At 39.7% G+C, this 25,218-nt stretch overlaps 2 protein-coding genes across 4 annotated transcripts in view; both read left to right on the top strand.

The window, feature by feature from the left end:
• The window catches only part of TENT2 (terminal nucleotidyltransferase 2), a 71,113-nt gene extending 65,058 nt beyond the window's left edge, over positions 1-6,055 (top strand). For both annotated transcript variants that reach the window (XM_019462909.2, XM_019462905.2), the window contains exons 14-15: positions 2,948-3,027; positions 4,607-6,055. In XM_019462909.2, coding sequence (XP_019318454.1) covers positions 2,948-3,027; positions 4,607-4,681 — 155 coding nt within the window. In that variant the 3' untranslated portion in view covers positions 4,682-6,055. The remainder of the gene's footprint in view (positions 1-2,947; positions 3,028-4,606) is intronic.
• Positions 6,056-8,558: 2,503 nt separating this feature from the next.
• Positions 8,559-25,218, top strand: part of CMYA5 (cardiomyopathy associated 5) — a 90,940-nt gene continuing 74,280 nt past the window's right edge. The window contains exon 1 of one of the 2 annotated variants that reach the window (XR_002083921.2): positions 8,559-8,924. Coding sequence is in view for 1 of the 2 variants with exons in the window: in XM_019462904.2 (XP_019318449.2) it covers positions 8,776-8,924 (149 nt within the window). In the remaining variant the exon portion in view is untranslated. The remainder of the gene's footprint in view (positions 8,925-25,218) is intronic. The other variant, XM_019462904.2, reaches the window with a different exon arrangement.

Raw genomic sequence — 25,218 nt, 5'->3', positions numbered from 1 at the left:
GTTCAGGCTCCACTTTTAATTCTACTTCTCTCACTCTTTCCACATCTGCAGTTACTTTTTCCACTGAAGTCTTGAACCTCTCAAAGTCATTCATGAGGGCTGGAATCGGCTTCTTACAAAGTCCCATTAATGCTGATATTTTCACCTCTTCCCATGAATCACAAATGTCCTTACTGGCATGTAGAATGGTGAATCCTTTCCAGAAAGTTTTTCAGTGGACTTTGCCAAGATCCATATAGGAATCACTGTCTTATAGCCTTACAAAATATATTTCTTAAATAATGAAACTTGAAAGTCGAAATCACTTCTTGATCCCTGGGCTGCAGAATGGATGTTGTGTTAGCAGACGTGAAAACAACAATTTTTTTTACATCTTCATCAGCACTCTTGGGTGACCAGGTACATTGTCAATAAGCAGTCATATTTTGAAAGGAATTTTTTTTTTCTGAATAGTATGTCTTAAAAGGTGGCTTAAAATAATTTAGTAAACTGTTGTAGACAGATGTGCTGCGATCTAGGCTTTGTTGCTCCATTTATAGAACACAGGCATAGTAGATTTAACATAATTCTTAAGGGCCCTAGGATTTTCAGAATGGTAAATGAACATTGGCTTCAACTTAAAGTTATCAGCTACATTAGCCCCCGACAGGAGAGTCCTCTTATCCTTAAGCTTTGAAGCCAGGCATTGACTTCTTTCTAGTTATGAAAATCCTAGATGGCATCTTCTTCCAGTATAAGGCTGTTTCATTTACTTGGAAAATCTGTTGTTTACGGTAGGCATCTTCACGAATTATCTTAGCTACATCTTCTGAATACATTTCTGTGGCTTCCACATCAGCGCTTGCTCCTTCACCTTGCACTTTTATGTTATGGAGGTGGCTTCTTTCCTTAAACCTCATGAACAAACCTGTCCTAGCCTCAGACTTCTCTTCTGCAGCTTTCTCACCTCTCTCAGGCTTCGTAGAATTGGAGAGAGTTAGGGCCTTATTCTGAATTAGATTTTGGCTTAAGAGAATGTTGTGGCTATTTGGTCTTCTGTCCAGACCACTAAAATTTTTTCCGTATCAGCAGTAAGACTTTGACTTTCATGTTCATATGTTCACAGGAATGGCTCTTTTCATTTCCTTCAAGAACTTCTTTGCATTCACAACTTCGCGTTCATTCCAAGAGGCTTAGCTTTTGGCCTGTCTTGGTGTTCAGCATGCCTTCTTCACCAAACTTAATCATTTCTAGCTTTTGATTTAAAGTGAAAACTGTGTGACTCTTTCTTTCACTTCACTTGAATACTTTGAGGCCATCATGGGGTTATTTTTTGGCCTGAGTTCAATATTGATGTGTCTCAGGGAAAATAGGAAGGCCCAAGGAAAGGGAGAGAGACAGGGCAATGGCCAGTGGGTGGAGCAGTCAGAACACACAACAGCATTTACAAAGTTTGCCTTCCTATATGGGTGTGGTCGTGGTGCCCCCTAAAAATTCCAATAGCAACATCAAAGAGCACTGATCACAGATCGCTATAACAAGTATAATGATAAAAAGTTTGAAATATTGTGAGAATTGCCAAAATGTGACAGAGACAACAAAGTGAGCAAATGCTGTTGGAAAAATGCCACCAGTAGACTTGTTCACAGGGTTGCCACAAAAAAACACAGTATCTGTGAAGCACAATAAAGTGAAGTGCAATAAAACAAGGTATGCTTGTACTGTGACAATAAACTCCTTTTAAAAATAGCCTTTCTAAACAATCAAAAAATGTACATACAAAAGGAGTGTTTTAAAATTATGGGCCTGCTTAGATTATATGACAAATCTAGAGTTAACCTCTTCATCAGATTTCCTATTCTCCCACACTTTTTCCAGGTCTTTCCCCTCTGTTCCATTTCTTCTTTCTAGCCACTTGATTCTCTTTCTCTTTAGTCATTTTCTTTCAGCTTTAGAGCATACATACGTCTTCTCATCGTTGAAAAATGCTCTTGATTGGTACTGGCTCTTGTAATTAGTTTTTGTGGGTTTTTTTTTTTTTTTTCCTTTTTCAGTGCCAGAATTCTTAAACTAGTAATTTTTACCTACTCCTGGCATTATTTCGGCTATCCCATCTCATTTCTAATGCCTTTAGTTATCTTCCTTTTCTCACTGGTATCCTCAATTTCCTTGTCCTCTCATATAGACAGTTTCCTTATCACTACATATGGACTCTTCTCTCTTATCTTGTGGGGGAAGGGTTAGTGGGGTGGAGGTGAATATGTGGAAGGTAACATTGGAGACACACACACACACACACACACACACACACACACACACACCTTTCCTTTGTGTTCTTCCTGTCTTCTATACTTGCTCTCCTGTTTCTCTTCTTTCACTGCTAAATTTCCCCTACAAATTACTGTTCTCACTGTATCTTTTTCTAAACCTTTAAACCATCCACTCACACCATAACTTTGTACTGTTTTCCATCCTTATGAGTATTAAACTTCTAGTTTCAAAGGTATTGACCTTTCCTCTGCTGGATAAATCAGTGGTCTTTTAAATTAAATTTAAAATTACCTTTCTGTGATATTTGACATTGACCACCTTTTTTGTGTATAGTGTTTTATTCCTTTTGATAATTCTTTGTTCTTTATTTTTAGTTCTCTAAGGGTAGGGGATAGGTCTTTGACCCTTTGTCATTCTTCAGAAATCTTATTTTTATAACTTAGACTTAAAACATACCTATGCTGATGACTTTGTTTTTACTTGTCCTGTCACTTGAATTCTGTCTACCTTATTAGATGGTTCACAGGTATATAAAAATTTCTTATGCAGATATCTAATTAGGATTCACAATGTGCACTTGCTATTTCATAGGTTAAAAACTGTCAAATATTGGCTCTTTCATATAGTTCAACCTAATAAAGAAACCAAAATTCTCATTTTAATAATTTCTTGTTTATATGTGCATTTGACACTCTAGAACCTTTTGATGGAACAAATACGGCCAGAGCTGTGCATGAAAAGCAGAAATTTGACATGATCAAGGATCAATTTTTAAAGGTAAGCAGTGTATGAGATTAACTCTAGAAACCTTAGTGGACTAGTATGCTTTGAAAATGAAAAAAAAAAATCTAATAGGACAGAGTAGCCATGGTTCCTGTGTTATGAAGCTGTTAATGTAGCACAATAGAGAATTCATGACTTGCTAGATACACTTTTCCTACAGAGAAATTGAACTCTTTGTTCATTTACATGGCTTTCATTTTCATGGAAGTAAGCATCAAAATGAGTGAATAAAACCTAACAGACTCCTTTCTATCCTTGAAATATCAAGGAACTACTATAGCTTTAGAAGAAAGCTAATGTTTGTTCTATGATTTTTCTTCTGTATACCCCATTGTAACAAGGAATTCGAGCGCCATTTTATCTTTGTTTATATTTTGAGAAATTAAAAAAATCAATGTGTATATTTGTGTACACACACATTATATATAAACCTCAGAGATATATATATAAAATACTGTTTATTCCTTCACTCTTTAGTCCATAATATGAATTTATTCATCGGTGATTTTGCTAGGTGTGGTTTCTTTCCTCAAGGAGTTCGAAGTACTGTGTAAAAACACATTGATGTACATATATACTATGAGACAGATAGGAGAGAATGCCTCATTAAAGAAAAAAAGATCAGCAAACTGTGAAGGTCGTTTTAGAGGAATACTTTTTCATTAGACATACAAGTAGACTTTATTTTGATGATAATTAAAAATGTAAGTATGTCATATTACAAGCTGTCTTTCACATTAGGTCCTCTTTTTATCAACCAGAATAGAAAATTTAAAATTAATAGAATTCTTCAAGGCAAAACAAATATCCAAGAGGAAATATTTAGGTCCATCAGATTAAACTGAGAATTCAAAAACAGCATTGCTACATTGTGGTTTTTCTTGATGCCTGAACTTTCATTTAGGATTGTTCAGCTATAAAACCAATACTTTTAGTCAGTTGAACAACTGAAGTAGGAATAAACCAGATATGCAGTCACCGAGTAGTGAGCCAAGTCTGTAGCCTGTGAATAAGAATTTGTTTTTTTCTTTTTGATAAGTTCTGTGTGCTCTTCTTTTTCTGAAGCACATAAAAGTGGTTTATTAGAGATTTACTCTCTGCTTTGTAGTACTATTTTTAATTGGAAAAGCTTATCGATGCAAACTAGTCAACCAAATAATTGAAGTAATCTCACACTCTCTCAAACTCCAAAGGTTTTGTCTTAATTACTTTGCTATTTTAGAGGAAATTATTTAAATCTGTGAGTAAATGTTAATATTGTCATTTGTATCTTTTTGTACCACCTATGTGTCTGTCCCTTTCTTTATTAATAAATTGGAACCACACAGGTATAGGGTTTTTAAATAACATTTTCTTTTCTGACAGCAGAAAAAAGACATTTACTATATTAAAAACTTGGGAGATAAACACACACACACACACACACACACACACACACACACACACACACAAAATCACCCCAAATTTTACCTCCTAGAGAGAACCACTGTTAACATTCTAGTAACTCTCTTTTCAGTCTTTTGTTCCACTTATATTTTATGTTTTAAGAATTATTTTTTTCTTTTTCTCCCAGTCATGGCACAGATTGAAAAACAAAAGAGATTTGAACAGTATACTACCTTTAAGAGCTGCTATCCTGAAAAGATAACTGGCTTCTATATCTTAATAAATTCTTCTGAGAAATAAAGAACAATAGTAACACCATAATGCATTTTGTTTACCTCCATCATGGTTTCTTTTTAACTGTTTTTGTTTTCATGTTTTATTTTTAAGAGGACATACTTATATAAAGATTGCATATTTTATTATGACATTTCCTAATAAAACCCTTTGATTTAAAGATGTATTTTTGAAAATGTTTACATTGATTCGTAATATTATGGCATGGATTTTCAAGAGATCAGATAAAATATTTTTGGGGGAATTATCTGAACAAATAAAAGGTTTTTGATATAACTTCAATTAATTATACCACATGCTAATACTGAAGAGATGTGTGGAATTTTGGAAAGGGACTGATTCACACATACTTAAATATAACGTACAGTATATAGTTTGTTGCCCGTCTGTTCTGGTAAAGTGAAGATTCAAGCCAGTTATTCGGTTACTTGAAACAAAATGAAATCTGTAATTTCACTGAAATCACTGCAGAGGCATGAAATACTGGACAATTGCCTTAAGTCTTCACTTGACTCTCCGGGATAGACTGAGGCTTTGGGTGTGTCTATATTAGCATTTCATTAGTACCTCACATGCTTTTGATGTACTCCTGAGATTGCTTTAAATTTTTGTTGAAAACAGTACATTTTGCACTGTAGTAATATGAGCACCCTGTATTGTTTAGAGGTTAGTAAGTTGTTTTAAAGAATTAGTTCATCGTAGATTTTTGAAAACATGAAGTCCCCTGTGCTTTATGATAGTTCAGTGCAATGTGCACTTTTACTTTATTTCACGTTTTCCTGCTTTTATTTTCCCTGTAACATGAAGCAACAGAAACTGAAAGATCAAAGTTGAGATTATATCCTATTGACAGTATCAGAGTTTGTCTGTGTACAAGTGTAGGATTGTAATCTAAACTGGAATTTTTAGGCAGTAAGCCACTATAAAATGTTTTAGGTAAGACAAAATTATTATAAATAAAAGCTTAATGTTTGTAAAGATATCTTTTTTAGTATTTTTTTCCATATGAAGAAGTAGTGGTGGCTGCTAAAAAAAAACCTACAGTGTTTATTAAGATTGATTATGGTTTATGTAAATATTTGTAAATTGGTCAGTGCCTGTACATTTAAATATGAAGAGTAATCTTGAAAACAATTTTAACTTTTTCAGAAGGACTGTGTACAACTTCTTTGAGACCTGCTGTAGCACAGTTTGTACCTCTAATGTATTTGAGTTTTTTGCAGACCAATTCAAATGCTAAGACTTTTGCTTTTCTTTGACTTGTAAAGGTGCAGATTTTCATTTCTTCTTTAAGTTTAAATTTTTGTATGATGTCAAATGGAATAAAGTTTATATATGGAAATTGTTGATGTGTTGGTTTTTTCTGTGTGAGGCTTTACTTATGAGGTGAGGCTGTAGTTATCATCTAGAACTGAGCTGAATCTAATTTTTATGCTTGATAGTTATACAGAAAATCTCAGAACGGAGATCATATTTGGTTAAGCCAGCTAAGCACATCAACACCCTATTTCCCTGACATTATTTAGAATAAAGCTTTCCACATAGGTGAATTTTTTAGATTACTGATGTTTTCACACTTTTGAAGCAATTAAGCTTTACAGATCAATTCTTTTTCTTGGAAAGTTTCCTAAAATATACACTGTGCAACTCTTCTTTATTAGAATGTATTGAACATAGTTAATATTTTGGTGATGACTGGGCATCATTAAAAACAGTAAAAAATAGTCCTCATGCTCTGTGGTAATACTGTATAGCTCTCAGGGATGGGGAAGTATGTAGGGAGTTCTGCCTTTATAGTATTAGGACATTTCCTAAGAAAGCCCTAGCATTTACCATGGTATGGACTCTTCCACTGTTTTCTCAGCTCTCAGTGCCATACCCCGTCAACCCTATCTTACTGCTGCTACTTTTTAACTATCTTGCTACAACAAATGCATAAAGAAGTTAATAAACTTGTACCCGTTTCTAAGTCAATAGACTGAAACCTAAAATTATGTATCTTGTGATAGACAAATATGTCAAATAAGTGGCTGTTAATATATGAGGAAATTTTTTAGACTTTTAAATTATTTTCAGTTTGACTTACTTGTGTGGTGAATAATACATTCTTTTTATTTTCTGTTTGTATTGATCTGGCCATTTCTATATATTTGCATGTATCATTAAGAAAATAGTGTTAGGAAGTTAAAAATGTGCAATCTGTACTGCAGCCTAAGTTTTGGGTTGGTTTGAACTGGAATCTTTGCAAATAAATCTTGTTGGCTTTAGTTAGTGTTCCCAAGAAATGTTGAGTGAAATGCAAGGAATATACAGTGGCTTTCTATACTTTTGATTAGTGTTTAACAGATTCCCACAACTGGGATTGAATGCTTTTTGTCCTAGGTGAGCAGTCATTTGGGACTACTAGTTGGAAAAGCCTGGCTCATGTTAGGATAATTATTGCTGATGTTAAACCTGGTTTAGTGAACCCTGGAAGACTGGACTCTTGTGTCTTCCCTTCTCACACATACCAGCTGATAATTCTGAACTATCTGCAGTTCTTTCCTCACAGACTTAAGGTACACCTATAATCTAGTGTAACTGGTGAATACAACCTAACTTATGTTCATCATATTTAACAACTCTGTGAATAGAATTTGTGGTAATTAAAAATAAATGTCTATTTTAGCCATAAAATCATCCTCATGAAAAGAAGAATATGTATTATAAAGATCTCTCTACCTGTTCTATGTACTGAGCAGGTCTGGTCCTGTTCTCTTCAGGGGATATTCATTAAGCATCTACTATGTGCTAAGTACTTTGCTTCCTTCTGGGCCCCTAAGAGATGGGGATGGTGGGGAAAAAAATGAGTAACAAATTTACGAAATGTACAGAGGGAAACAGACACATGATTTGGATATAGGATTGAATTTAACCTGAGCATTTCAGAGAAAGGTAGTGATCTTGAATGGTGAGTCACAGGTATATAAAGGTGGGAAGAACCTTTCAGGCAGAAGGAACTGTGTAAATAAGGGTACAGTGGTGTGGCTTAATAAATGTTGAGAATCGTGACTTCTAAAGAAGAAACCAGACAGATGTGGGCTGCTGTTATCCAGCATTCATCTTCTCGAGGAGTTTGAGCTTTCGTCCTTGAGCACAAGGACGCCACTGAGTTTTAAGCATGGGCATGACATGATCCAGCCAAAGGTCTAGGGCGTTTGGGTTGAGTTTCAGACAAAACTTAGACATTGACCAAAGTGGGGAAAATTATTTCTCTTCAAAGATATTAGGGGAGATAATGTCCCGACTGAACAGGCTAGGGGCCACGGGGTAAGAGAATACACAATTCATATGCAAACATAAAAGGAGCCAATACTGAAAGAACAACGGTTCAAAACTGGGCTTATGAAAAGGGCAGACTTAGCTGTTTCCCCCTGGATCACTTACACTGGGCGGGAGACCTTGAGCAAGCCAGCTTCCCAAGCTCTTCTGAGCCTCAGGTTTCTGATCTAGAAAACCAGCATTGCAGTTAAACGTACCACCGCAGAATCGTGAGGGGATAATGAAAGCTAGACCCTTCGCAGTGTGCCTGAACTAGCAACGGCTCTGCTCAGGAAGGAGTAGTTATTTGGTTGGGATGAAAGGTTTACCAAGAAGTTCTGTGCCAAACACACGGCCTACCAAACCCACACTGGGGGAAAGAGAGGCGGGGCTGGGTGCCTTTTCTCCTTTCAGCAACCTGGTGCAGCTGAAGCCTGTCCCCCTCGGAGTGATGATCGCTGCTGGCCCAAAGGGCCGCCTGGGATCCGCCTAAAAGGGTGGGGAGGGCTGGGGGGCGGGGGGAAGTTGGCAGACGCGGGGGAAGAGGAGAAGCTGAGCCCGGGCCCCAGGAGCTCGATGGCGAAACTTTGACGCCTTCTATTTAAAGTCGCGGGGCCAGCCCGCCCCCCGGGCCGGGAACCCGAGCCGCGCGCCGGGGCAGGGCCGGGCCGGGCCGGGGCCAGAGGCGCAGTCAGAGGGAGAACACCAGGCGCGCGCGGGCGGCTCCGGCTCCAGCTCCGGCTCCGGCCCGGCAGAGGCACGATGGCGAGCAGCGACAGCAACCACGCCGCGGAGAGCCCCTTCGGCTCCGACGGGGACGAGGAGGCGACCCGAAGGCCGGAGAGCGACGAGGACGAGGAGGACGAGGAGGACGAGACGGCCGCCGAGTCGGAGGAGGAGCCGGACGCCAGGTAGCGTGCGCCCCTCTCCTGAGGCCGCAGCCCGAGCGCGGGCCCGGCCGAGGGCCTGGAGGTGCGGCCGCGAGGGCAGGTGCTTCGCAGGCCGACTCCGCACGCTTCTCTTTTCTTTCTCTGCGCTAGAGTTCGTTTCCTCCGAGCTCAGCACTTTGTCTCAGGGCGTGCTGCCGTGGTAAGGAACTTGAAGGTGAAGGTGCTTGCTGTCAGCTGGAGTGACAGGCCCGCCTGCAGCGGCAAAGTTCACGACCGCCCCCCTTCCCTCCTTCACTCCCCCCTCCCTCCCAGCAACTTGTGACTTGCTGCTCTTGTTTATTCCCGGGGATTTACTTAGGGTCCTGCCTGACCACAGAATGTGCTGAAACGCTCATGTTTGGCCCAAGGCTTAGGAACAATCTTGAAAGCCCGAGCTAGAAGAGAAGGGGGTACGGAGTGGGGGTGGAGGCGGAGAAGGCTGCTCTGGAACCTTCAGATAACCGGAGGTCTCTTGGAAGCCAGCCCTGGACCAGATCGCTATGAGAGAGCTTTAATTTGGTACAAAGGCTTACAAATTCTTTGGACGAAAGAAGCCTGACTTTCAATAACCCCTCTTCTTAAAATCGTGCTTTCTCCCCACTATTGTTCCAAATATCGTTTCAATGAATGTGATTGCAATTAGGTAATATTGTATAAAAATATGGGTCTCCTTCTACTTCCATCTCCCTCCCTCTCTTCATGTACGCCCTAAAATGAGAACAGTAGAAATCACAAGGGAGAGAGTCGTGTTTTGTTTGCTTGTTTTGGTTTTTTGTTTTGTCAGTCAGTCATGTCCTTTCCGAAATCTATTAATTTCAGTAGAAAGGCTCTGTAGGTGACAGATCGATGTGCAACATTTCAGAATGCCCCTCTCAAAGTTAAAAATTCTGTCCAACCAAAGCCCGCAGAGCTGAAGTTGAAGTAGCCCATAGAGTAGCACTGATTAAGCTGAATGGTCAGTCAGATAAGAAGACTGGAATGTAGGTTACATATTGACCAAGCAATTGCCGAGTGGGAAGCAGGCACAGTCCCTGCCCTCAAGGACTTTATGGAAGAAATTAGGGAGCAATATGGGGAATATGAGTCTATGTGCTAAAGAAATGAGAGGGGCAGGGGGGACAGACCGTGCATACTGTGGAAGCTCGGAGGAGAGTATGTAGATGTGTGACTGCCTTGAGAGGAAGTGGGCATGACCTGGGCCTTAGAGAGTAAGCAAAAGATGCAGAAAGGAGAGGCAGAAGAGAAGGCACCTGCGGGAAATGGAGGAGGGAGTAGGCACCCGTGATTCCCGGGCAATACTGAGAAGGGAAATCTGTCAATCTCAGCCTTTAGAACCTTTTCCCCTAAGTGACATTGGGGATCCTTATATCTTAGCCCAACCAGAAATTACCACCTAGAGAATTTGAAAACTCCAATGTGAGCAGCTGACAATGATTCCAAACACCACGCTGGGATTCCTTTGCCTTTTTCGGGTAAAGATAGGATTTATCTGCAGTAAGTTTCGGCCTGCTCTGACTGCAGGTGGTCAGGTGGACACCAAGGCCAGCGTCGGAATTAGTAGAGTGAGGGAAACAGGAGGAAATGGGCAGGTGGCTGGCCGCTGAGGCTTTGTAAACCATCACACTTTTACATTTTGGATTTGATAGTGTGAGTAACAAGAAATCAGTAATTCTGAGCAAGATTTAACTAAGATTGGAAACACATTGGAGTTAGGGGAAGGTTACTGACAGCAGATTGGCAGATTAGAAAGTTGGTTTTCAGGAGGGCTCCTATCAGAGAGACAGTAGCAAAGAGGAAGAAAGGTGTGTAGAGATTGAACCATGGTGAGGGCCAAGGGAAAGGAGATGGCAGGGAGGCTAAAGGTAGAGAAGTGTCAGTGGGCAGGACCTCCTGGGGGAACTGAGAGTCCTGGACTTTTTACTACCTTGAAGTATTGTTAGAAATCAAACCATTTTGTTGTGTGTACGTTTACAAATATGGCCTAAAGTTCTTTTTCTTCTGAGGCTAGAGGTGAGGACTTGGAATATCTTGTAAAGGATGGGAGGTAGGAATGATGTCTCATGGTTCTTCACCCCTTCCTCTTGCCTCTTCTGCCAAAGATTTACAATTATGAGAGGGTCCACTCACTCTGTGCCAGGCTTAGTGCTAAGTGTTTACGTATGTTTTCTCATTTTAAACCCTCCCAGCAACGCGATGAGATGACTGTCCTTTTATAGATGAGGAAACTGAGGCTTTGTATAATTTCCTGAGGGTATAAGGCAAGTCATTATAAGAACCAGGAGGTGAGCCTGGGTGTTTCCTCCAAGCCACTGCTGGAATTTCACCACCTGCCTTCCTTTGCAGGACAGACCTTTATGTAGGTGAGACTGGAATGGCTCCAACTAGCTTCTGCCTTGAAAAATTCGTAGAGCAAAAGGAAAGACCTCATCTTTTTGCATAATAGTGGAAATTTTCCCCCTTCGTGAATGGAAAAGTTGTTTGCATTTTCTTGGAGGTCAGAACCTTTCTCAGAAGTTAGACTACAAACTGATTTTTTTTTTTTTTAATTAAGAGGCACATAATAGTAAATAAATGGAAATAGCCTAATAGTAACAGAATGACTATTACATCTACTTTATGTATTATTATTAAGCCATTATTAAAATGCTATTTACTATAGGTTTCTTAAAATATGGAAAGTGTATATATTGAATAGGAAAAAAATGTTCACTGTAAAATTTAGAATGATCTCACTGTAAAATAAAATATGTATTGGGAATAGGCCTAAAAGGTTAGTAAAGTTTCCTAAAAAGTTAATAAAGGTTACCATAGTAAACATAATAAAACGTTAATAAAGAACATTTCAGGAATGGTATATGGAGTTTTCTGTATAGCCACCTTTCTGAATCAAGGGAAAAAAATCCCTTTTAATTATAAAAATGCTTTTCTAGTGCAGACAAGCTCACCATTACACATACCAATGTTTATATCGGATCAGAGAACTACCCTCCTGATGTATCATTTAGTGATACGAATATGATATGTGGCATGAAAAAGCCTGAGTGTGAATCCTGTTAGCCATTCTATCATGAGCAGATTCCCTATTTTGTCTTAGCCTCAGTTTTCTCATCTGTAAAATGGTAGTAATAGTTCCTAATGTATAAGGAATGTATAATGTATAAGGTTGTCATAAACTATGTGAATGTAAGAGTACTTGCCTTTAGTAGGTTCCCAATAAATTTTAGTTTCTTATCTCCCTTCAGATGAATCATCATTGGTCATCAGATGAGTCACTATTGGCCGCAAAGCTACTTCTTCTGCCCACCTTCATCAATGAGGGGAGCATAATGGTCTCAGTTTTCAAAGAATAATGATCCTGTTCCACTTTGACATTTTCCTGTATTCATTCACTAAACATTCGTGGAATGCCTACTGATTGCCATGGACCATGCAAGGTGCTAGAGATACAAAAATTACTAAGAATCCATTACTGTCCCATGGTGTTCATATTCTACTTGGAGAAACAGAAAAACATAATTATGTCACTAACTTTATAAGTGATTTAAGGGGGAAAAAAGGTCCTTATGAAGTACCTCAAAGTAGGGAGAAAGTCCTGGAATCCATCCTGCCTGGAAGGGTTGGAGAAGGCTTCATAAGGGGCTTTGGAGCAGGGTATTCAATGCTAAAAGTGCCTAGAAAGCTAATAATTTGTGGATATCAAAAAAATATTTTTGTGTTGCTAAAACTTCATACCAAAGTTATATGTGAAAAGCATCTCTATAAAACCTGCAGGATTTCAGAGCTGGGAGAAGCTTTAGAAATTTCTGTTCCCAGAGAATCCTTTTGCAGATTCAGAAACTGAGTGTCAGGAACATTTGTTCAAAGTCACACAGCTTTTTAGTGGTAGAGTTGGGACTTAATCCAGGTGTCTGAGCTCCAGTCTAATGTTCATTAGTTTATTCTTTCAACAAATGTTTATTGATTGGTTGATTGATTGATTGATTATTATGTGCCGGACACTTTCTAGGCACAAAGGATACAGCAGCGGACAAAATGAACGAAGTTTCTGTCTTCCTGAGAGTGACTTTCCAGTCTGGGGAGACAAATAAACAAATATGAAATATGTCAGGTGACAACAAGTGGTATGAGAACACGTGTAGCAGGATAAGGGTTTCGCTGCTTTGGAGAAGGTGGTGAGGAAGGCTTTCCTGATAAGGTGACATTTGAGCGGAGACTGAAGGAATGAGGATTCTAGGCAAAGGGAAGAGCTGGTGTCAGGGCTCTGAGGCAGGAATATGTGTGGCTGATTTGAGGACACAAGGATGTTGGGTTGCTGGAGCAGAGTAAGTAATGAGAGTGGAGAGGTGGAAGGGGAGTCTGAGAGGTAGTTGGGTTGCAGATCAGGTAGCATTTTGCAGGCCATAGTAAGGACTTCACATTTTATTCTGAGTGAAAAAGGAAGCTGGACTCAGTCTACCAAATCACTCAAGGTTTAAAACAAACAAACAAACAAACAAACAAACAAACAAGAAAAACATGGTGGTTGCGGTATTCCATTAAATAGTAAGGGCCCATACATTCATATACTCATTGATATTTATTGGACATCGACCATATGCCAAACACTGTGCTAAATGTTTCAAATTCATGGTGTCCTGTATGGTGGGAAATATGTAAATGTGCATTCATTATTTCTGCATTTTTCTGACTGCAGAGCAGTGAAGCTGGACTCTTTTAGTCTTTCTGACAGATCACTTAGAAATTTTTCAGTATTTTTGCTTTGGATCATTTTCTGTTGTTCAGTTTTAATTTCTCTGTTTAAGCACAAAGGATTTTTGCCACAGCAGTACCCAAAACCTAAAAATCCTCTTGAATTGCAGTTTTGCCAGTGTCTGTATAAAAATAGGTCTGTGTAAGCTGATAGAATTAAAATTATTAGTGACATTTACATTTAAGTAATCATTGTAAGAAACAAAACTTTTGGAAGGTGAAGGGAGTTTGTAAGTGGTTTTTGTTATCAGTACGGAGCACTCTGTTTCCATGTATCTATTTATATGATGGCTCCCACTGCTGTGCTTACCCAGGTGTTTTGACAAGTGTGTCATTTGAGCCAGCCCTCTTTTGAGGTCAGTGGAAAGAGCTGCGAGGGGAGGGGTGACTGCTCAGGATGCCAGAGACGGAGGGAGGAGAGAGGATAAAACAGGCGCTTGGAGCCAGAAACTGAAGAGCTATTTAAGTGTTGGCTGCATGAGCATTACATGCCCTTGGTTAGACTTTGACTCAATTTAAGGAATACAGCAAGAGTTGTTGTTGTTGTTGTTTTTTAAACAGCAAACCTACTAATGTGTACGACATATTGACTGTAGAATTTTACAAAAACAAAAGAAATGTATCCATTTCCTGGATATTCTGAACCTGGGCTTAGTGAAAACCTTGACTCAGTGCAGACAATATAGCCAAATTCCCCTTCCAACCAAGAAAACTTAGAGAATCAGGTATAAGAGACGGGATGTGGTCTGTACCTGAAATAGTAATCTTTGGCTTAGTCCAGCATTCTCTAGTAGACATATAATGTGAGCCACATATGTAATTTAAAATTTTCTAATAGCCACCTTAAAGTCAAAAGAAACAGGTGAAATTAATTTTAATTTATTTTATTCAACCCAGTATACAAGTTATTATCATTTCAACATGTCATCAATATAACATTATTACTGGTATATTTTACGTTTTTATGATAAGCCTTTAGATTTGATGTGTATTTTACTTTCACAATGCATCTCAATTTTTCCCCCCAGCTACATTTCAAGTACTCAGTAACCACATGTGGTTGGTAGCTGCTGTGTTAGTGCAGGCCTGATAATACCTGGACATCCATTAGCTTCACTGGAATCCACAGAACTGCCACTAAAGTTGCATATGTGTATACAACCTTAGACACTAGGAACATAAAGGTGATTGCATGGCACAGTTCTTTCTCTCAAGGAGCTCACAGTCTGGCACAGGGAAGCAGTTAGCTCCAACATAATGTCATAATGTCATAAGCACTACACTAAGGATATTTTAACAAAGGAATAGAGAAAAGACATATATTCTTCTTAAAATGAGACTTAAAAGGTTTTGCAGAGGTAATGCCACAGCTGGGCAAAAAGATATTTCAAGTACAATATGCGGTTAGATATTGCCTTAGACCCTAGTTCCAGCTCTCCTGCTGCTGCTAATTGCTCCTCTGCCTAAGCTTTCTTTTTCTCACCCACCCAGAAGCACTCAGCATTTCCAAGACTGAGGATATTTGTTGAATGAATGAGTGAGTGGCATGAATAACCGAATGAACGAATAAGCAAGTGAATGTCAAGTCATCAGACTCCCATGAGAAGCAAATTTAGTTGGGATGTTGAACCTGTTAGGTTAGGTAGAATTGTGGTACCATTCATTTACCAGGAACTGACAATATCCAGTGACTCTGGAAACACAGTAGCTTGGAGGGGACAGTGATAAGTACGGAGGGATTGTTCAATTAGGATGTCTGCAGTCATCATTCCCACCTTCTGTGACTTGTTGGAAAGCCTCCCCTAGGCTGACCCTCCGGCCAGATCATAGATGGGAGGATAAGAATAGGCTTTGCTTTTTGCCCAGAGAAAAGTCCTCTGTTAAGGCAACTGGAGTGTATTCAGTTCCAAAATTCCACATCCTAATCTGATAAAGTCCAAGATATGTGGGAATATTAAATGATGCTACTGTTGTCTTCCAAATTGAACAGCTCAGAGCCTTCTCATTGAGCCATTACTATATTTTCTTAGTTTGCATATGCTTGTCTTTAAAAATAAATTCACATGCTAAACACATTTGCATTCACCACAAATTTCCTCTTAACGGCTGAATTCACTAGGACACTTAAAATTGTTGATTTGTAAATAAGATTAATTTCCTCCTGTTATGACTTTGTTAAATTAACATTTGTTAAGTGGAGCCATAGGGTGCCAGATGGTGAGCCATAGTTTGACAGAAGACCACAAAAGAAATTGCAGTAGGGATCTTTATTACTGACAAGCCCTGGAGGAAGTTCATAGCCACAAGGGAGGTGAAGGCAGAGTGAAGCAGAGAGAAAGTCAAGACCCAGGACACATGCCTTTATTAGGATGAGTGGAGGGCTCTGGGTTTCCTGGGCTATGACTAGATCAGTCAATTTGAACTAAAATTAGTGGGGTTTTGGTAAATTCCACTGCGGTCTTATCTAGGGGAGGCACTGAAGGTGGGGGAGACTGTTGATCACAAGAACTGTCAGGGAAGTCATATCAGGAAATCCCAATGGCACGTGACTCTTCAGACTGTTACCTAGGATATGTGCTTGCATGAGGGAGGCTGGTCAGCTTAAGGCCACTTGACCAAACAAAATGGATGCCGAGGCCCCAATACCATGGAGTAGCTTAGCTAAGCTCATGACACCTTCACTTTCAGGAATGTCTGTACTATAAGAAAAGAGGCTCATTCATTCAACAGAAAATTATTGAGGACCTACTTAGAATGAGTGAACAAAACACAATTCCTTATCTTTAGAGTTTAGTCTCTGGAGAGGGCAGCCAGTAAACAAGCAATCTCACCTGTAATTAGTTGAATCGAATGCTTTAGTGAAATGAATTGGGCCTGGGGAGCTGCGGCTGCTAGCTGGGGTTCTGCTAGTACGCCAGCCCATCAAGTCTCAGAGTCTTTGTGTCAGTCTCTGGATCCACCTTGCTAGCACTTCTCTTTCTGCCTACAGAAAAAGATTTCAGTGTCCTGTGGTCCAAGGCTGGCAGGAAAGCCTGGCTGCTGATGGCACTTAACCTTGATGGGGCCTTAGCTTCATTTCCCTGACTTATGTTTCTGATGAGTGAACAGAGACCCAGAGAAGGGAAGCGAAACCAGTATTGGCTCAAGGAACAGTTGGTCTATCCCTTGCACTGTCACGTGTTACTTTGAGTTATTTTCTCAATAACTCTGTGATATAGGCATTGTTTTCATCTCCGTTTATGAAAGAGAAAATGGAGGCTTAGCAATACTGAGTAATTTATCTAATGTCAGACAGCTCGTAAGTGTGGTAGGGTTCTAACCCTAGCCTAATGGTTCTCATGAGTTCAGTGCTCACCTCAAGATGTATGTCTGTATACACAGTGGACACATATCTGGTCTTTATTAGCTAATTTCTTTTTTATTTGAGTATAAATTAGTTTTTTAAAAATAACTATTTTAATTTACCTCTACCTTTAAAAGTAAAGCATAAAAGACCCAGAAAATCTGCATAATAGCTAATCCTGACCAGCCCCTTAGCATATTAAGTTTCCTAGTGATAGGGGAAGTAGATCTTATGTTTAAAAATAGACATTAGGCAATCTAGTGTGATTGAATTTTCATAAGGTCAAACATAGCAACACCAAAATAACTTCTCTACATGCTCTATGGGATCATATGATAAATGTTTAATAGATAATTACTGTAATACCTTTGTTTAAAAGAATTTGTATTGGAGGGGCACCTGGGTGGCTCCGTCAGTTAAGTGTCCGACTTCGGCTCAGGTCATGATCTCGCGGTTTGTGAGTTCGAGTCCTGCATCGGGCTCTGTGCTGACAGCTCAGAGCCTGGAGCCTGCTTCAGATTCTGTGTCTCCCTCTCTCTCTCTGCCCCTCCCCTGCTCACGCTCTCTCTCTGTCTTTCAATAATAAATAAACGTTAAAAAAATAATTTAAAAAATCGTTTAATAAAAAAAAAAATCATCTTGTTCCTGGGTGCCAAGACAAGGGCATGGAACATGAGAGGTGACAAGTGGTCTTTGAATTTGGCAAAAATGCAGGTCAACAGAGATAGATTAAGCACAGAAATGCTACCACCTGTGAGAAGGTTAAAAGTTGAAACCTTTCAGCATCTGTTTTAGATTGGATTCCCTTTTGAACAAATCCCTTCAAATACAGGACCTTACAACACTTTCCTGGGAGAAGAGGGCACCAGAAAGGGGAAGGTGGGTTCTTAGGAGTAAGAGGGCACCAAAGGCCCACTGAAGTGACAATTATGCTTCTTCGGTCCTGCTCAGAGGAGTGAGTTAAGGAGATTACCCAGGACACTGCAGAAAACCACTTTCTCCAAGCCCTTGGCCTCAGATCACTCATTACTCAGGGAGGGAGGGATATTCTTCTGACTCCCTGACTCCAAGAATCCAGGATACAAAAACAGGGGTGGGAAGGCAACATACACAAAGTTGGCAGTGCTGATATATGAACCAAAATCACCTGATAATAAAATGTATAGTTAAATTGGGGCGCCTGGGTGGCTCAGTCGGTTAGGCTGCCGACTTCGACTCAGGTCATGATCTTGCGGTCCGTGAGTTCTAGCCCTGTGTCGGGCTCTGTGCTGATAGCTCAGAGCCTGGAGCCTGCTTCATATTCTGTGTCTCCCTCTCTCTGACCCTCCCCTGTTCATGCTCTGTCTCTCCCTGTCTCAAAAATAAATAAACGTTAAAAAAAAAAAAATGTATAGTTAAACTGACTGATAGGATTCCTATCCATTTACATACTTTGGAAGAAAATCCCCAGATACTGACCTAGTTGGCAGGAGATGCAGGGTAACACAGCCTCTGTGGCTGCAGGACCAAGGCAGAGAGGTGACTGCCTGCACCAAAAACTGGGGCCTTACGATCTGAATAACTTAGGAGAATCAATGGCCTACTTAATCTTAGAAGAAAATGGCAAGAAGTGGCAACCATTTCTTAGAGTTTTCTTTCCATTTCTCTCTGCTCCAGTTCTTACCTGCTGCTCAAACCGCCATAGTTTCCACCTGTCAATCCCACAAGTTCCCTTGGACTGAGTTTGCATAGCTTAAGAGTTAAGAATCACAAATTCAGAAACCCAGGCTTTAGTAACAACATTCCCTCTGAACAGCTTTCCATTTGCCAGGAAATTCTCATGTAAGTGATTTTCTCCAGGTAAGGGGAACTACCTTGGGTTCCAGAGTCAGGGTCAGTCAGTTTTGGAGTTGCGTAGCAAGCTGTGACCAATTGAAGCTGAAAGTGACCCTATTCGCTGGATATTGGTAGTTGAGAAAATCAGAAAAGAGAGCTTAGATGGCTAGGAACAACCCTTAAAACCATGCTTCAAAACTAGTCTGAACTATGCAACTCAATTATAAAAAGACAAATAGCTTAATTTTAAAATGGGCAAAGGATCTGAATAGACACTTCTCCAAAGAAGATTTTCAAATGTCCAATGAGCCCATGAAAAAAGTGTTCAATATCATTAGCCATCAGGGAAGTGCAAATGAAAACCATAAGATACCACTTCATACCTACTAAAGTAACCAAAAAGACAATAACAAGTGTTGGTGAAGATATGGGAAAATCAGAATCCTCATACACTGCTGGTGGGAGCGTAAAATGATACAACTGCTTTGGAAGACAATCTGGTAGTTCCTCTAACTCTGTTAAACATAGAGTTACCATATGACCCAGCAATTCCACTCCTAGGTATATACCCAAGAGAAATGAACAGATACATCCACATAAAAACTTGTTCACAAGTGTTCATAGCAGCTCTATTCATAAGAGCCCAAAAGTGGAAATGACTGAAATGTCCATCAACAATGAATGGATAAAGAAAGTATGATATATTCATACATGGGATATTATTTGGCCATAAAAAGGAATGAAGTATGGATTTGTGTTACAAGATGGATGAACCTTGAAAACAGTATGCTTAGGGAAAGAAGACAGACATAAAGGACCACATACTGTATACTTCCACGTTTATGAAATGTCAAGAAGAGACAAATCTGTGGAGATGGAAAGGATATTAATGGTTGCCTAGAGCTGGGAGAGAGATGGGGAAAAGATTGGGGGATGATGCTTAAGAGTGTGGGATATGTTTTTGGGCTGATGAGAATGTTCTAAAATCTATTGTGGCGAAGTTTGCACAACCCTATGAATATACTAAAAGCCAATGAATTGTACGCTTTAGGTGGGTGACTTATATCGTATATGAATTATATCTCAATAAATTGGTTTGTTTTTTTAAAGTTCTTGGGTAAGGAAATGGTTGCCATTATTACTGGGCACTAGATGTCACAATTTGTACTGTTGCCACTTTCATACCAGTAACTCAGGATTGCAACAACTGCTACCCCCAGAGAAAATGACGATCTCTACCATTTATTTCATTCATCAGTGGCTCTCAAGTCGGTCTGGAATGGGTGTGAAGATCATCATGGGGAGAATATCTGGCATTGTCACCTTTAGGACCCACAAGGTGAATTCACCAAATGGGAAGAGAGGTCAGATGCTAGACAGTCCAAAGGAAGTCACATGTCTACTGGAACAGCATGAGACACTGGACTAAGATTTCTTCAGGTTTTGTTACCTGATCCTCAGAATGTTGAATACATGATGTGTGAGATTTTACTTTTTCTATGGATGGACAACGCTTTATTTAAACAGTGAAACAAATCAAATAGTTAATATAATAGGAATAATAATAATAATTAGTAAATAATAATAAATACGAATTTATTTGGAAATACAACACAGAGCAATGACCGAGTACAACCATATGAGGTTGAAGTACCCTTTCCCATTAAATATCAGTTGACTCTGACTATCACTGTTTATTCTAGCTTTGACTTTCCATTTTATGATAGGAACAAGTCTTTAATTTAGGCCTCACTGTAACCTGTCTTGTACATCTTGGTATCTCTGCTTTGGGGTTTCAGAGCTCTATTGAAATCTATCTGTTGCCATTAATTATCTGTTTGCCATTATTAGAAAGTTAATTGCCTTTTAATTCTTTTAGTCTATATACCTAGGTCAGTCCTCCTTTGGGGAATTATCTTCAACTCACAAGGTGGGCTACTATGACCCTGACCAAGGGGAGAAATGAGACTCAGATTCTCTTTTCTGGTTACTTGGAAATGGAGACACTGATTCTACTTAGCTAGTTTTAGAAACAAAAGGTTGGGGTTCAGATCTCAACTTTATTTTGATATTTTTAATAATATCTTGGCTTTTATGTTTTTAAAAAATTGGTAGCTAATTTTCCTATTAGTCAAAAAAATTCTAAATTTATTTCTATAAACTGTCCAAGAAGAAATTAGCCAAAATTGCTGAGCATAACTTGGGGTCTGAGTTGGTATCCAGAAAAAAAAATCCGATTTAGAACTAAATAAGCCTATCCGTCAAGGTAGGGAGCCCAGAGTATAGAATATGGGTGGGGAGGAGATCCCATATAGATGGGAAGGGTAGAACTCTGAGTGTAGTATCACCCAAGTGGATTTCTAAAACCTTGGAACAGTCCACTCAAAATAGAGCCCAAACAGGGAATGTTTCAGTCTCAGAATTCTGCAAGCACACCTATTGTCTACCTAGGTGTAAGAGGGTGAAAGCCCTCTGAATCTATCCTGTCACTCAGGAAGGCCCCCATCCTTCATCAAGGCAGGTCATGACATCTGCCAGAGGTGAGATTGTATTGCTTTCCCCGCCCTTTCCCTGTGTTCCCTGGAATATAGAGGTGTTGAAAGAGGGAGAAGCAATAAAACACCTTTTCAGAAAGCCAGGATCCTCTGCTTTTGTTTTTGGTTTATGTCTTAATCTCCTTGGGAAATAACTGTTAGAAATAACATAAGAACTCCAAGACAATCGTGTAGACTCTGGGATTGAAGGTACCGTTTGGTAGCAACCATGTTGGGCCATGTGCAAGAGAAACTGAGGAAGCCATGCTAAAGGAGAGAGAGACAGAGGGACAAGATTCATGATGGATTTCCTCTTTCCTCTTCCCTGTGAGGCCTGGATACATCTGCCCTTGGATTTCATGAGAAATCTCTGTTTCCTTCAGATAAGTCCTATTTAAGTGCTTTTTCAAAGCTAGCTTGAGAGAATTTGTTCCTTGCACAAGAGTGTTTTAATCTCTTCTTAACATTTCTAGCAGCTATTTTTTTTCTCTTGCAGACCTTGGCTCCATATGTGCCCTTCCTCAGAGCTAGCCAAAAGAACCCCTTAAGGTGGAGTCATGCCCCACTTTTCCAGAAATGCTTATTTCCCCCAATCAGGAATCTTTTGGACATCAATGGCTACAGTATTGAAACCCATTTGACCATGAAGTCCATTCAACCTTATCAGTACAACTTACTCCAGCAAAATTTTAAAAGCCTGCTTCAGACCTGGAGAAACTCATCCTTCCCATCCACATGCCTCCCTATTGCAAATATGTTAACTCTGTTGAACACAGGGTTATGGACCTAACACCAACTCTAGCACATACCATCCAGGCGCTGGTAGCAAAACATTCATGATCAATCTCGGATTGACCTCAAGAGTCAGAGTCCCAGACTGTCTTTGAGTCTCTCCTGGAGAGTTGTTAAAGCCTTAGCAGAAGTTCTCCAGTATATACTGGTGAGAGCTGCATGACCTCTTTGAGCCTCACACTCTGAAAGTTGTGGGTATGGGGAGGAGTAAGTGAAAATATGAACGCACCAGGATATCACATGCTCCTGGAACAGAGTAGAGTGTGAAGGGGTGTCCATTCTTCCCCCTGCCTCCCTTCAGTATGATCTGTCAGGACCCCTTGACTCGAGCAGTTTTATGGGACCATGCTGCCGTCTAGCAGTGCTGCTCTCCAGTGCCCACTCCTCACCTACACCTTAATTGGGTGTACTCCCAGTTGTACAAATAACTCTCCTTGATTGGTGCTTTGTTTTTTTACTTAAAACTGACAGTGAACTTCAGTCTGGACTACACCTATCTCATTAGTGTCTTTCATTTCCTCAGGGGGTCAGAAAATGTCAAAAGCTTTCTTGTTAGAAAAGTATTTGAATACATCTCAGGGTTTCATTAAAATATACTAGTCCTAAAGCTCTCTGCAATAATTGTGAGCTCTAAGTCAGAATAGAGCCAGGGATGATGTCTCTGCAGCCACTGGGATATACAGTTGGAACAGCTCTGTCAGCACAGTTTGGTGAATGGCTTTTCTCTCAATTTAGGTTTCAACACGATCATGGCATTCTAAAAAGGATTTCATTCTTCATTTCTGTTTTGTTTAGGGTCTGTGTGTAATTTTTCTTTGGAACACATAGCACACACTCGTAGATGTTGACTGAGAGCATAAGTAACAATTGAGCAATGCAGGGAACAATAACCAGAAAACTCATCAATTTTGCTTCGTTACACTTTACAGAGATAATCATTGTTAGAGAGATGCCTTCTCTCTTTACTATTTATAGTGTTATGAATCAATCAAAGTGGATTTGTAGATCCTTAAAGTCTGGACTTTACAAGGTTAATTCAACATCAGAAAGGAAAAGGCAGAGAACGAACATATGGAACACTTGTTAATTGCTAAGTATTGTACAAGGCATTTTACACATAGTGCAATGCAGCTGCCTTAGGAAATACATTATTAATTTCCTTGTTAACTGATGATGACCTTCAAGTTTAGGAAAGGTAGGAGAAGTAATTTGCCCAAGCTCATACAGCTAGTAAGTGATGAAGCCAGGATTTAAACGCAGATCTCTCTGGGGTAAAAAATGTTATTTCTACCATTACCCCATCTGTTTGTATCGCATTGACTCAACGCTGTGGTATATACTAAGGTAATGAGACTTAGTTTGTGTTTGAAGAAACTTAATGTCAAACAGAAGATGCATAGTAAATGCTAATTGTAATAATGTTAAATAGCAGTAAGTAAACACTGTGGTCGAATTATCAGAGAAGTACTCTGTGAGCAGAGAATTCCAATAAATCTCAAGTACTGTATTTCATCTGAGAGAGTGAGCTCACTAACAACTAGCTCAGTCACATTTTGATTTTCTAAAAACAACTCTCAAGACAGGGCTCACATGGTACACTGTGTTGATAAGTGTGGGTAAGGATAGAAGGCTCTTGTACAGGCTGCTGATAGGAACACAGGGATAAACCTTTCTGGAGGGAAAATTGGCAATATGTATAAAAATCCTGAAAAACTAAGTTTGACCCTCAAATTCTACTTCCTAAGGTGTTATTCTAAGAAAACAAGTGTGCAGAAAGATATATTTGAGGATGTTGTCATAGCATTTTAAAAATTTTAAAGTTACTTATTTTGAGAGAGACAGAGCATGAGCTGGGGAGAGGCAGAGAGAGAGGGAGAGAGAGAATCCCAAGCAGACTCTGTGCTATCAGCCCAGAGCCCAGTGTGGGGCTTGAACCCATGAACTGTTAGATCATGACCTGAGCCAAAACCAAGAGTGGATGCTTAACTGACTGAGCCACCCAGGCACCCCAACATTTTATTTTTATATATATTTTTTAATGTTTATTTATTATTGAGAGACAGAGAGAGACAGAGAATGGGCATTGGAGGGGCAGAGAGAGGAGACACAGAATCCCAAGCAGACTCAGGCTCTGAGCTGTCGGCACAGAGCCCAATGTGGGGCTCAAACTTACAAACCGCAAGATCATGACCTGAGCCGAAGTCAGATGCTTAACTGACTGAGCCACCCAGGTGCCCATCATTTTTTTTTTTTTATAATAGCAAAAACTTAGAAATAATCTGTTTGACAATAGGGTATGGGGTAAAGTGTTATATCCTGTGATAGAATGCCATGTTAACCATTAAAGCTATAGACCAGTAGTAACTTTGAAAGTTTGATCTCGCAGGGTGTTCTCAAGATCAAAACTGTTTTCATTATAATACGAAGACATTTGCATTTTTCACTTTCATTCTCTCATTAAAGTGTAGAGTATGAAAAGTTCATTGGCAATTTTATTAGAATCCGCATTGTAACTAATCTTTAAAACACTACCACTTGTCAAGTTTGGGTGTGGTTTAAAGAAAAATACCCACAATAATCTGAGAATTACTCCTCTCTTTTTCCACTACCTATCTGTGTGAGGCTAGATTTTCTTCATATATTTCTTTTTTTTTTTTCTTTTTTTTTAAAGTAGGTTCCATGCCCAATGTGGGCTTGAACTCACACTCTGAGATTAAGAGTTGCACTCTCTACTTACTGAACCCACTAGGTGCTCCTTCTCATATACTTCTGCTAACAGAACATATCTACATTTTGCATGCAGAAGCAGATAAGAGAATTCAGCTGTCTTCTGTTAAGCCAAACATTAAAAATATTTGCAAAAATCTGGGGCACCTGGATGGCTCAGTTGGTTAAGCTTCTGACTCTTGATCTCATGGTTCCTGAGATTGAGCCCGAGACCCTGAATTAGGCTCTCTGCTGCTAGCGCAGACCCTGCTTGCATTTCTCTCCCTCTCCCTCTCCCTCTCCCTCTCCCTCTCCCTCTCCCTCTCCCTCTCCCTCT

The sequence above is a fragment of the Panthera pardus genome, unplaced genomic scaffold, assembly GCF_024362965.1.
Source record: "Panthera pardus isolate Hobbes unplaced genomic scaffold, ASM2436296v1 HiC_scaffold_2, whole genome shotgun sequence".
NCBI lineage: Eukaryota > Metazoa > Chordata > Mammalia > Carnivora > Felidae > Panthera > Panthera pardus.
The sequence above is the reverse complement of the archived record's forward strand: the minus strand, read 5'-3'. Positions and strand labels throughout refer to the sequence as shown.